Source organism: Rhea americana, unplaced genomic scaffold, assembly GCF_003343005.1.
Source record: "Rhea americana isolate MKP2758 unplaced genomic scaffold, rheAme1 scaffold_3, whole genome shotgun sequence".
Lineage (NCBI taxonomy): Eukaryota > Metazoa > Chordata > Aves > Rheiformes > Rheidae > Rhea > Rhea americana.
This window is the reverse complement of record NW_028186423.1, coordinates 955051-968322: the sequence shown is the minus strand read 5'-3', so window position 1 is coordinate 968322 and position 13272 is coordinate 955051. Positions and strand designations below refer to the sequence as shown.

The 13272-nt window shown below is 40.0% G+C and overlaps 1 protein-coding gene across 1 annotated transcript in view; it reads left to right on the top strand.

Annotated features, from left to right (window-relative positions):
* The window catches only part of TNFSF11 (TNF superfamily member 11), a 38690-nt gene extending 34229 nt beyond the window's left edge, over positions 1 to 4461 (top strand). Inside the window, exon 5 of the mRNA XM_085309555.1 lies at positions 3239 to 4461. Coding sequence (XP_085165681.1) covers positions 3239 to 3660 — 422 coding nt within the window. The 3' untranslated portion in view covers positions 3661 to 4461. The remainder of the gene's footprint in view (positions 1 to 3238) is intronic.
* Positions 4462 to 13272: the final 8811 nt, after the last annotated feature.

Below are 13272 nucleotides of genomic sequence, written 5' to 3'. Positions count from 1 at the left end.
GGTAGGATGCAGTGGCTCTTTCAAACCATGGTGTGTGTCAGGAGGGGATGTTGCTCAGGGCTTGTGTGGCTTTCACAGGGGTTATTTCTTTTGCAGGATGTGCTTATGGGCCTTGGCTGAGTTTTCTCCCATTGCCTGTTTCACTGTTTTTGCAGGCAGAGGCTGTGAGCAGAGATAGATGTGAAGGAGATGAAGTGAGGGAGGCACAAGAGATTGTGGGATGTGTGCTGCAGGAACATGTTTCTCACTAGGAAATACCCACTGCATAACACGCATACTGTCTAGGTGTTGCAAGCTGCTGCTTAACACTGTGTCACCAAAACCAAATTTCTTCACTAAAATGSCAAATGTGGCCAGGCTTGGAAGAAAGACCCAAATGGTCTCTTTCTGTGCCTTTGTGACCTCCCATCAAGCTGTCTCTTAGCACAGGCTCAATATGATCTAAATGAATGACATTTGAGGCTTGACCAGAAGCTTGAAACACCCAAGAGAGGTCATAGTGTGGCTACTTTGTGACAGCATCTGGGGAAGTGCCTTTCAGGCTGGTTTTCCTAAGGTACTCATAATTCCAAAGTTAACTTCCAGTGACAGTGCGAAGCTGACAAGCTACTCAAAACATCTCCAGTTTCTTAGCTATGTCTTTGTTCTCTTCACAGAGCATCCTTCGCTTACCTTTACAGGTAAGGGACAGCTTTTTGTATACCAGTCCACTGTGATACAGGCAAAGCTGAAGAGCCTTATATGTCCCTGTTACAAGTTAGAAGTATTTTTTCTATAATTCTTGTCTGCATGTGTCACTTCTATTAATCTGTCCTTCTTTGGTAGTCAGCATTGGTAACTCTTACGCATCTATTTTGATTCCCACATGCATGATATTCTGTAGAGAGAGACGGAGGATGTTATGGTCATTTTCTTTCCTAATTTGTGGATCTCTAGCTTAAGATAACTTGAAGGGGACTGTTCTGCAAGCATGGATTACTAGTTTGTTCTTTCTAGTTCTGGACTTAGATACCTTAAAGCATTTGAAATCACATCTGTTTTCATAGAAGTCTTTTCTCAGGACATTCCACTATATATCAGAGGAAGAAGAATCCAAGTTTGCCTTTGAAATAGCTGTAGAAGTTCATCACCTAACTATAAATACTTGTATATCAATCAAAGAACTAGGATTGTGCAGTAGGGTGGCATTGTGTAGGATATATCTAAACCAGATTGTRGAATCGTATTCAAATATTTTCAAGAGCTTTCAGTTAAGTCTAGGCACTGTTTTGCTTAAAAAGGCTTTAAATACTTGAAAGTGCTATCTAAAGCATAGGCAGGTTCTGTAGTAGTACAGATGCATAGTTGTACTTTTCATTTTTTTGGGTTCTCTCAAGTGAAAACCTTTTTACCTTTATACCATTAAATTCACCAGAGCATAAATGATAGGAAGGCTACACTAACTTTGTTGGGGAGAAATACCACAGTTTAACTTGCTGATTCTATTAAATTACTCCTTTCAAACATTTATAGCATATATGGAATTATTCCAGCCAACTCCACATGATAAATATCCTTTGGAGATTAAATGTCTCACCTACTTCAGCACCACAAAGAAGCTAATAGAAACAAAATGGAAAAAAAGCTAAGGTTGAATCGAGGCTTACATCGTGTCCATTAGAAAACAATTCCTTATGATTTGCAGTGTGTCAGCTAAGTTAGGCAGGTAGTGATGTTGCTATACACATAACTAGTCTAGATAGTGTTTTCTGTTCTCTCCATCRTGTCTGCATTTTACTTCTCCATAGCTTAATTTGCAAGCTTTTTAGGAGACTATACTTTTAAAATATATAGATTTAGTATTGTGCAGACAAGTGATTCCCAGGGGTGGTCTAAAGACATTCTAATACTGATGATAGGTGTCTGGCAAAAAGAATACTGTGCTTCTATCTTGATCTGTCTGTTATGCTGTGCAATCATTGAATTTCGTAGTGAGTCACTTGGAGACATTTAGGTGGAGGGCCGTAGGGCTCTGTAAGTAGTACCATCTTCTGCTTATACATACTATGAACATGCTACTAAATAGAGAAGTAAATAGAGGCCAAAGTCATAGCTAGATGTTTAAATCTGACCATTAAAAGGACATATTTAGGCTTCTGAGCTTCTGTTCTGAGGAGCTGGCAATCTAGGGAAACTATTCACCATTACCATGGATTACATTGAGCCTTAAATGCAACATTTGCATCTAGGTTAATCATGTTTTATATTCAAGGCAGAGAAGTAGGGTGTGAAATACCTAATTCCAACAAGACATGTGGAGTCAGATTAATTGTCCTATTACTCTTGCTCATAAAGAATGAAGGCAGCTAGATTGTGTTTGACCAGATAAGTCACATCCTAGAAGAGAAGACCAACTCTGAAAGGGGAGTTGGAAAGGAATAAAGAGAACTTTCTCCACTTAATGACTTAATGACAGTTATTGGAGACCCTATGCTGATAAAAGACCAGGAAAATATTTGAAGAGTCTCAGTCACAGATGAGATCCAGAATTGGGGATTATGGTGTGTCAAGAGTTAGAATACTTTATGAAGGAGGACAAATACAAAGCTAAGAACAACAGATGTGGAAAAATGTGGTCAGAAGAGATAACTGCCATGGAATCAGCAACAGAGAAAAAAATGTAGAAAAGCTCAGGGGTATCTTGAAATAAAAATGTATTGCGGTTGGTGGAGAATGATCCTGGAGCAAACTGTAGAGCTCACTTCCAAGCAGTACTTTGAAGAGTCCTGAAAGATAGACAGCAAAAATTTCTTTCCTCTTAGATGTCTGTATGTTATRTTAGTATGAAACAGGTTAAAGACCGAGAACAAGATTCACTGGGTTTTTTTCWTTAGCAATTTTTTTTCAAATCCTTCTCAGATATGTACTTGAATAAAATTTTTGGTTTAGCACAACTTCTGTATACTACTTACCATATGATCACTTAGCATAATCAAGTTATTGGCCAAATGTTTTGTTCTAGCTGATGCCCTTGTGGAAGGGCAGGCAGTTACAAATAGCAAACTGAATAGGGCTATACACGATGAAGAAAGGAAATTTCTTATGGATATTTATTGTACTTGTCTAATACTTAGAAGCCTCAAACTTCACTTTACATAACTGTAGTTGCTATTGATGCTCAAAACTCAYGTATTGCTTTTTGAATATTCAGTTTTGTTAAAAAATGCTTGTAAATAATTTTTTTTTCCCTGCTTTTCAGGAACTCGCAAAGTSAACCTTACATCCTGGCATCATAACAAAGGCCAGGCAAACTTATCGAATATGACATTCAATGATGGAAAACTAATTGTTAATCAAGATGGATTTTACTATCTTTATGCCAACATTTGTTTTAGACATCATGAAACATCAGGAAACCTGACTAAAAGAGGGCTTCAGCTGATGGTGTATATGACGAAGACAAACCTTAAAATAAGACGCTCTGATGTCTTGATGAAAGGAGGAAGCACCAAATACTGGTCGGGGAATTCAGAATTTCACTTTTACTCTGTAAACGTAGGGGGGTTTTTTAAATTAAAATCTGGTGAAGTGATAAGTATCCAGGTATCAAACCCACTACTATTGGATTCATCCCAAGAAGCAACTTATTTTGGGGCATTTAAAGTAAGGGATTTAGACTAAACCTTCTGTCTTTAATGTATGGTATTATTTTTGCCCTGGGACTCGAAGGAAAAAAAAATTGGATTTATAGTTGTCCAGAATCAACTTCAAGACAAGAAGGAAAATCTCTTGGGTCCTAGTTGTATTTGTGTAAGCCCTGTATCATCCCTGAAGACACATTTTGCCCTGCACTAATTTTAGTGGGAGTTCCACAAATGCACACAAGGGCAAAATTACACAGTTCTCTTGATTCAGTCTTAAACAAGTTTTGCTTCATATAACTCCACTGGCTTCAGTACAGTCATTATGACTTTTATGTTCATGTAATTGAAATCAGAACTGTAATTGTTACTGAAGTTCTGTTTCCAAATTCTGCCCTGACATTCTCTACAACATGTTTTACTCTGTTTGCTTTGATGCAAATGTAGAGCAGGACAGAATTTGGCTCTCAACTTGYATTTGGGGCTTTGTTTTGCTCAGGACTGAGCACTCTGATCCTGAGACAGCAAAGGTGGTGAAGGTATGACTAAGTACATTGTATTTGATGTGGCTTTTAGTATCCTTAAGGTTAAGCTTGTTCTTGCTTTGCTGGTCCAGGGCTAGAAAACTCAGGCCCTGGCAAAAATGAGCACCTAAACAGTTCAAATTTAGTTTTACCCAATTAAAAAGGGCTATTCCAGGGGGAGGGGAAAAGATCTGACCTCGCACTTCTAAAAGGTTAATTACAGGTCATTTTATTGTTCTTGCACAGCTAATTGCAAATATAGATTGCCAAAGTAWTGTTTCCCTTTAAAGTGTTACATCGTGCCAAAACCTGCAAAAGCATTTTTTAGACAAAAAGTATGTATTTTTATATTCTGTAATATCTAAAGTTATATTTCAGGTGTAATGTTTTGTGTAAAAAGTGTAAATTATATTGTCCTATAGTATTTGATACAAAAATATTTAAAATCTCTTGCTGTTTGTATATTTAATGTTTTAAACTGTTTTTAATGTACAGACATGTTAAACTGGTGCACTTTTTAATCCCAATGGGAAAAATTGCAGCTAAAAGAGGTTGTTTGCAATTAGCAAATGTAATATATTTCTTTGTTCTTTTTAACTTAATAGATCTCTGTTAAACTTGTCAGTATTATCAGGGGAAAAAAAATCACACCGATGTCATGAATAATTACACCAGAATGCTGGTCACTGGGTGCCTTTCAAAGCTGGAGGATAATTGACATTACAAAACTGACATTACTTAAAGTGCATAATAGGCCACATTATGTCTTAAAGGTATTTATAGTTATTGAACAGGCATTTTTTTTCCTACAAATTCTCCAAATTGTAAATTCTTTCATTGAGTAATTACTTTCTTAGCTTAGTTTCCTGAAAAAATGAAGCTTTGCAGTGCCTGTCCCTGTCTCCCCTTCTAACTCTTTGCACATTTCTGCCAGATGTGGCAGATGAATGACAGTGTTAAGAGATTCTTACAGGTTTTTTTTGAGAACTGACAGCTGAGAATAACTCAGCCATTATACATTATTTGTCAGTGGCTGGCCACTGTTCATATTAGTCAACCAGTTAATATGGGAAAACTCCTAGTTAGCCGCTACATGTGTTGTTTCTTGTATACTTGCTTGGCCAAAAAAATTTAGTTAGGAGGAATCTGAGGGTGGGTGGTGTAGGAAGAGCTGCAGATACTGTGGGTATTTAGGGCATATCTGGGCAGAGAACAGCAGCTGATGAGAGGGGGGTTAAGAGGGAAGTTTTAGGGGTGTTTCAGTCTGGGTGCTGAAAGGATATGGGGAAAAGCTGTTTAGTGCAGTAGGAATTGCAGAAGGCAAAGACTCAARTCTGTAAGAAATGAGGCTTCATAGAAATCCTCAGAGGCTTTTTTTTATAAGAAACAGAGTTAAATTCAAGCAATTTTATACTGTATAATAAACATTTCTTTTTAATGTTAATATTGTTTTCTTACAAAATATATTTCTAAGAAAAAAGTTGTGGTTTTGTGCTGTTTTTTCTTGTGCATCTTTGATCATTTATTCATATTTCAGAACATGCAGGTTGTATTGCTGTAACTCTCTCTAGAAAATTGCGGCATAAATCTGTTATTTTGGGACAATCATACTGAATTTTATGGAGTCTTTATTTGGCTCCAGAGCTTTGGAAATTCCATTAAAAACCAAAAGTGTGATCTCAAAGTTAAAATTTTAAAAGGGCAAAGACAATACTTAATCTATAGACATGGGTGAGCAAGCTAACTAAGAGGGAAGGGAAAGATTTATGACTCAGTTATTTCTTGTTATTTATGGAGGCACATGTGTACAGCACTTTCAAGCAGGTTTACATCAGAGACTGGAAATTTAGCTTGTGGCAAGTACTTCCATTCTTGTTTTACACCAAATAGTTGTCAGATATCAAGCCCAGAAAGGGCTGAGGAAGTCAGGGATTTTCTTTCAAGTTTTCATGTTGCAGTTCATGCTCTGAGAATCTTTTGTTTCTGCTGTAGAGATGCCCAGTGTCAAGCTAGTGGTAGAAAAGTGCCTACTATCTGTGTCGTTTCCATCACCTGGTGGTTAAGGCACCCTCCTGAGAGGTGAAGATGTAGATTTGAATGACCTCAACTGGCATTAGACCAGAAGCTAGTATTTGACCTCYTTAGCAAATGCTCTGATTACTTACAGTATTACGTGAAGGAAGGGAACTGTCCACACTTGACTACTGTCTGCATGACCGTGAGTGTGGCCTGTGTGTGTGTGCATGCTGTATGTGCTCACAGCGCTTGTGCATGTTGAACCCCCATGAATACATTTGTTGGCTACTCTTTGAATCCTGTCCTCTACCCTGGCTTGGGAGAGTGCTGCTGAGGCTCAGCCTACCAGTGCATCATTTCTGTGTGCCCGTTACCAGCACTGTCAGCAGCTGAATTTCACAGTTTGTGCAATGATACGAGGATCTAAATGATATTTGGGAGTTTTGCATTAGTGTCATCAGGTTGCAGCTCTGTCTATGACTGTGCTGCGTGGGAGAAATATGGTAAAATAGAGGTCTATAGGCTGCTYGTAGGATTGTATTTTGGAGCCATGCTCTGGCTATCCACAAAACAGAAGCCAAGTGGAAGCCCTGTTCTGCCTGTCTTGCCTTGTGTACAGTCTCATTCTTACACGCATGTAAAAGGAAGCAGGAAATTCCATGTAGTRCTGTTAATAAAGGTTAATTTTGCTCTTAATTTCAGAGCAGTCCCATTTTGAAAAGCTTTAGTGTCATTTARGGCAGCCTTGGCAAGTATGCTGAGGTAATAAAGTAAAACCACTTACTCTAGCACTGACRTTGCTACAAATAAATCTCCCAGAAGTGTCCATTCTTTTCTCCCTGCTTTTATAAAAGGTGGCCTTGTCTGGACACAGCAAAGAGTAGACTAATCAGTTAACAGAGAGAGTTACTTGCAAGGGAGGTAATGCCTCCTTAGCTAAGAAAGGTAAGTGTGGCTCTTTTTATAATCTTCAAAAGATAGTTTTGGTCTGAGGGTAAAGGATGATAGTTTCCTGAAATTTGAAGTTAAAAAAGCCTTGCTTAGAAATAGATAATGTGTTTGGAATTCTGTGTATTTGTGTGTATGTAAACGTCTATATATTTTTACTATGTTACTGAAAAAAAAATTGTGTATGGGGTTAAATTGCATATTTTGGCACCTGGGTGCGATTTCCCCCCGCCTTCCCAAGCTCTTTCTAGCCAGTGCATGTTTCTTTTTCTGTCTATCCCACTTCCTTTTCTCTGGCTCCTTCCAGCTGCCAGTGTCTCCTGCTCACCCCATTCGCAGACTTAAAGCTCTTTTTGCTGGTGGTAGCAACAGCAAAGGGTGAGGTGTAGCCATACTCCCCCCAGTCTGGGCCCCTTTCAGTGGCTTTGCTGTGTATTGGAGTATAAAGCATTAAAAATGCCTGTCAAAAAGAYGTTTCAGGTGTTAACATAAAGGCTGAGCCGAACAGGAATGAAGAAAGAAGCTGGGGAATAAGGAACCAGTGAATCGGACACACAGATCGGTCCGTGCTGCCTTTGGGGTTGATGCATCAATWTCTGAGGACTCCAAAAAATTTATGCATGCTTATCCTTTTGCCATTACAAAATTAGTCTCCAGTAAAACTTCATAGAYGCAAACATGATCATATGGAGCGTTTTGCTGCGGTGATCCAAAAAGCTCAAGATCTCAGCCAGATTCTATTGTGTGTATCCACAAGTGCATGCAAGTAGTTTCTTCTTTCTCCCTCTCTGTTTTGGTTTCTTGTCCAGTATTTTCTGACTGCTTGTAGCTGGGTTCTCAGCCTGTAGACTTTGCAAACTGTGCATTTTTTTTTTTTTTAACTCCCTGGGATCTGATCCTGCAGAGCCCATTCATTTATCTGTTACCTAGTCCCAAAGCACAGCTTGGTCATGAAAAGCTGAGAAAACTCTGTCAGCTGCAGGTTGTTTGAATCAGATTTCACAAGTTCACAGGCAAATTTAGGTTTTTCTTTCTTCTACCCTTTTAAGTTTTGCCTTAAGTGTCAATGTACTTGGGTTTCTAATTGCATTTCCAAAGAAGTCTTTGGACTGGGGTGGAGGCAAGGGGCTGGGTGCCTTTGATTTACCGCTATCTGTTCACAATCCATTTTATGAGGTTTATATGGAGCATATTTGCACACTGCTGTTCATCATTCAAGCCATGTGCTCCCTACCACCTGCCCCCTTGTGTGAGACACAGTGCTTTTCCCCAGGCTGCACATCAGCAAGCAGATCAATTTACGTTTAGCTGTGGCAGAAAACAAGCAGGAACTCAATTACTTTCAGCTGCTTACAAGCTGCAAGTCACAGAATGATAGATCCCGCTTATTATCTAACCTTCTGGTTCTCGATTCACCCTCTGTGAATTCCTTATGTTCATTTAGAGGAGGATGCCAGAATCCTTTCTTGGCAGCCAAGCTGACATTTTAGGTGCTGTCATGTCTTTATAACCATGATGTAGCTGCTGCCTCATCCTGTAGGTACCCAAATCCCTAAGTCCCTAGGTCTGCTTTATGCAGTGTGAGTAAGGTTGCCTGGTGGGCGAGGTCATCTTCCAGTTTTTGGGACCCCAACTCTGTAAGAGGAGGATTCACAAGGTAAGCGTCCTTCCCTGTCCCCTGCCCAGCAAGACACAGATTTTGCAACACTTTGAAACACAAGCGCAGCCTCCATGAATTACAGTTGTTCGCAAAGTTCAGATACTCCTCTGTATGTGATATTTTAAAACCAAGTTCCACCGTTTTGAAGGCTTTTCTCCGGATCTTTTTTTTTGTTAATTGGACTGAATGACATCAAATACTTGGAATCATCCCAAATTTTTCTTTGCTGTGTCAAAAAACTCACCAGACCCCAGAATCTCAACTTTCCATGGACACAGATAAAATCATTTCACCACAGATGTAGACTATTACTACATAGACTGGAGCAAGCCTTCATTGCTGGGCCATGATTTATAGACAGCCTAATAAACATTTAATTATTTAAACAAAAATCAAACTCTGACCAAGAGAGCAAACAATGAAACAGCCCTGTTCCAGATGATCCTGACCTCTGTTTATTGGAGCAGTCATCACAGAAGTGAAGGTAGAGGTTCTGACTCCGGCGTTGTAAGAGGTCCTCTACTATGTTCTCCTTTGTCAATTTGGTGTCCAGATGAATGGATGTACCCCAAGTCACATACCCTTTTTATACTTATTTTGCCCTCTGGGAAGGCAGCTAATAACTAATGAGAATACTTTAGTTTGTAACCGTTTGCAGAATGTCTCCTCTTTTTGCATAACCATCAACAAGCAAGTGTTATGCTTTCTGCATTATCCAGAAGTTTAACCAGGTCCACAGTTATGTGTACCGCTGTGCAATGTTGGTACCACTGAAGAATTTTTCTTCTGTGAAACATCACATGCAGGCACACAGTTTAAACAAAACAAAGTTCCTGTAGTTTAATATTTTGTTTTTCATCATGGCTACAAACCTTCACCTGGAAAAAGGTGAAATGTGAAGTTTGGATATTTCTGAATGTGAAAATGTGAAAGTTAGGATATTTCTGTCTTGCTAACCAAAAGAGGGTTGGAATTAAAAAACTGGCTCATAGCCTTGCTACTTAAACCTGTCTCCTCTTTAAGCAAAAAGATTTTACATACCGAAATGCTACCAACTATCCTGTAGGCCTTGCAGGGTGGCCGTTGGGCTCCTAAAACATAAATGCTATTTATGAACCTGAGAGTGTGTACCCTGGGGCTTGACAGAGAGCTCTTGGCAGTGGATCAGAACAGACCCGTGTGGGCAAAGGGGTCCATGTCTGAGCTTTGCCTTTTCCTTCTTTGATTTATCACTGTCAATAGAGAGTGCTAAATTGAAGAATAATCTGGCTGTGGAAGAAAGTTGTTAATTTTCTTACCAGTCCCTGAAAACACCTGTCTATTTTACCATCTTGTCACTGTACACTTAAAGCTGAATTACTATTTATGTGAATTCTCATTTTCTCTCAAATGTAACAATTCTACTTTACCACTATGAATAAGTAATTTTATTTGTACCTAATTAGCTTTATTATAAAAATAAAAAGTGATATAACAAATTAATATCAAGTGTCTTGGATTGAAGTCCAGTGTTTTGCTGTCTCTGTATTAGTAGCACTATATGCTGTTTCTGCTATTATCTGCTGTTGTCTGGCTATTCTCTTTTTCATTTTGATTGAAAATTACATTTAAAAAACAATATCTTTACAAAAACACAAGACAAATAGAAATGCTCCCATGATTTATTTGAAAAAAATCCAAACAAATTTCCTCAAATTTACTCTTGTTCTCTGGTGTATGCCATCTGTACATTTGCAGAATTTTGATAATGTGTGAGATTGTGAAACAAAACAGTTCCCATAAAAAGCATAATGGAGTGCTCTGTTGGCTCAGCTGTGCTGAGAGACTTGCTGAATGTGAAAAAATTCCCCCAAATACATAAATTAATAGTTACAATTCATTCAATTTTATTAATCTATGTTAACAATTGTACTGGTAAGAAAGGGCTCAGCTTTTCACTCTGAAATCAGTCGAAGTTCTCCTGCCGACATCAATACTATTACAGGTTGTTTTATACATGACAGTTTTTAAGCTTTTTGAGGCAGGTGGKTATTTTAGTTTATACAGGCATTTGTCACTGTGTCATTTTAAATAAACTTAAATAAACTTAGATAAAACACAGGGACAATCACAGAATCACAGAATGGTTGAGGTGGGAAGGGACTGCTGGAGATCATCTAGTCTGACCTCCCTGCTCAAGCAGGGTCACCTAGAGCATGGTAGACAGGGTTGCATCCAGGCGGGCCTTGAAGATCTCCAGAGAAGGAGACTCCACAACCTCTCTGGGCAACCTGTGCCAGTGCTCCGTCACTCTCACAGGGAAGAAATTCCCCCTCACGCTCAGGCAGAACTTCCTGTGCTTTGATTTCTGCCCATTGCCTCTTGTCCTGTCACACGGGACAACTGGAAAGAGTTTGTCCCTGTCCCCTTGACACCCTCCCTTCAGGTACTTGTACACACTGATAAGATCCCCCCTCAGTCTTCTCTTCCCCAGGCTGAASAGGCCCAGCTCTCGCAGCCGTTCCTCACAGGGCAGGTGCTCCAGCCCTCTGATCATCCTCATAGCCCTCTGCTGGACTCTCTCCAGTAGCTCCATGTCTCTCTTGTGCTGGAGAGCCCAGAACTGGACACAGTACTCGAGATGAGGCCTCAGCAGGGCTTAGGACAGGGGCAGGATCACCTCCCTCSACCTGCTGGCAACACTCTTCCYAATGCACCCCAGGAGACCATTGGCCTTCTTGGCCACAAGGGCACATTGGTGGCTCATGGTCAGCTTGTCATCCACCAGCACTCCCAGGTCCTTCTCTGCAGAGCTGCTCTCCATCAGGCCAGCCCCCAGCTTGTACTGGTGCCTAGGGTTATTTTTCCCTAGGTGCAGGACCCTGCACTTGCCCTTGTTGAACCTCAGGAGGTTTCTCTCCTTCCAGCTCTCCAGCCTGTCTAGGTCTTTCTGAATGGCAGCACAGCCCTCAGGTGTATCAGCCACTCCTCCCAGCTTGGTATGACCAGCAAGCTTGCTGAGTAAGTTACAATCCAAGTAACATTTCTTCTACAGAAGATCCACTAGTTGAATCATTTTCCAATGTTGTATGTATAGTCCAGGAGTAACTGGGAGTAATGCTGACCATGCCCTATAATATTTGTTAGTCTGTGACATATTTAATCTATATATCTTTTTGATATGAAGCAGTGAGATCTGCTATGAGGGAACCTCATCACTTGTTCTGGGACTTACAAGCCTGTGATGAAGGGATAATACAAACAATTTTGTAGCATCAACAAGAAATAGATTTGTGATCGCAGTGGAAAAACTGTGTTTGCTTACAAAAAGGGCATATGTACAAAATGACTCATCTCTTGTCAACATCTCTGACTGGCAGCAAGGAATAGATCACTGATAAGGGCATGTAGTTGCTTCATCCTAACTTTGAGGTCATGTCTGGTGAAGGAGCAGAGATGTGACACACCTGGTTTTCCAGTGGCTTGCACACTGTCTCATCAAATGTGGTTGTGCAACATGTATAAAACAAGACCCAGGCAAAATTCTGCCTTACTGGTAAGGAGGCTTTTTGGTTTTATTTTTCTTGGTTTTGCTCAGATATTGATGACACTCATAAAATTGAAAGGCGCAAAGCAGAGAGGGACTCCAGTCAGCATCCGTTGTCCTCTGCTTGTCAGCCAAATGCCTGTGAGCACAGATGGCTTTTATGACCAGTATGGGCTGGAGACACATTCAATGAAAAGTAATTTAAGTTCGTACAGAAAAAAAAAAAAAAAAAAAAGTACACGAATGTGGGTTTGCTCCCAACACGAGACAGTCTGAATCAACAATGGGAACGGGCCAGTTACCAAAGAGTCTGCTGGAGCAAGTTCCCGCTGCCAGGGCAGGATCTCCTCTCCCTCTTGGCCATTAGAGGGAGGAAAAAATAACAGACTGTAAGAGCCACTAAAATAAGGAGCAACACCAAGAATGTACCATGGGTTTAATACCAGCTCCTCCTCTTGAAGTAATTATAGCTGATGTTGCCCAATGGTTACCGATGAACTATCTTTCATCGTGGGCTTTTGTTGGAGTCAGTAGTTTGGGTTGAACATCAAGACTAGCACATGCCAGCCGGGTTCTCACAGAGAGTAAAATAGGACTGAAGGTGACAGTGAGCAGAGTGCTGCTTCAGCCATGAAAACAGGCAGCCAGCTTTGGGCTAGACCAAAACCTTGTTTGTTTCACACTATATAACCTTTACCCAAAAGTTCACCCCAGCTCTAATTTTAAAACAAGAAAAGGCCTGGCTGGATGAAACACCAGTATTTCTCACATTATCGTGACTCCTGCATACTCGGAAATGTGGTACTTGCTAAAAATGTATTGGTAAACTCAGAAGTTTTCTTTGAATTTCTTGAAGTGACCTAGATTAGGGTAGTGCAAGTAACCCTTGCAATACCATGTTCACCTAATCCATTCCTTTTATGTGCAAGAGAGAAGCTATATATCCATCACTGTGACTTCAGCTTACAGTTGTGTTTG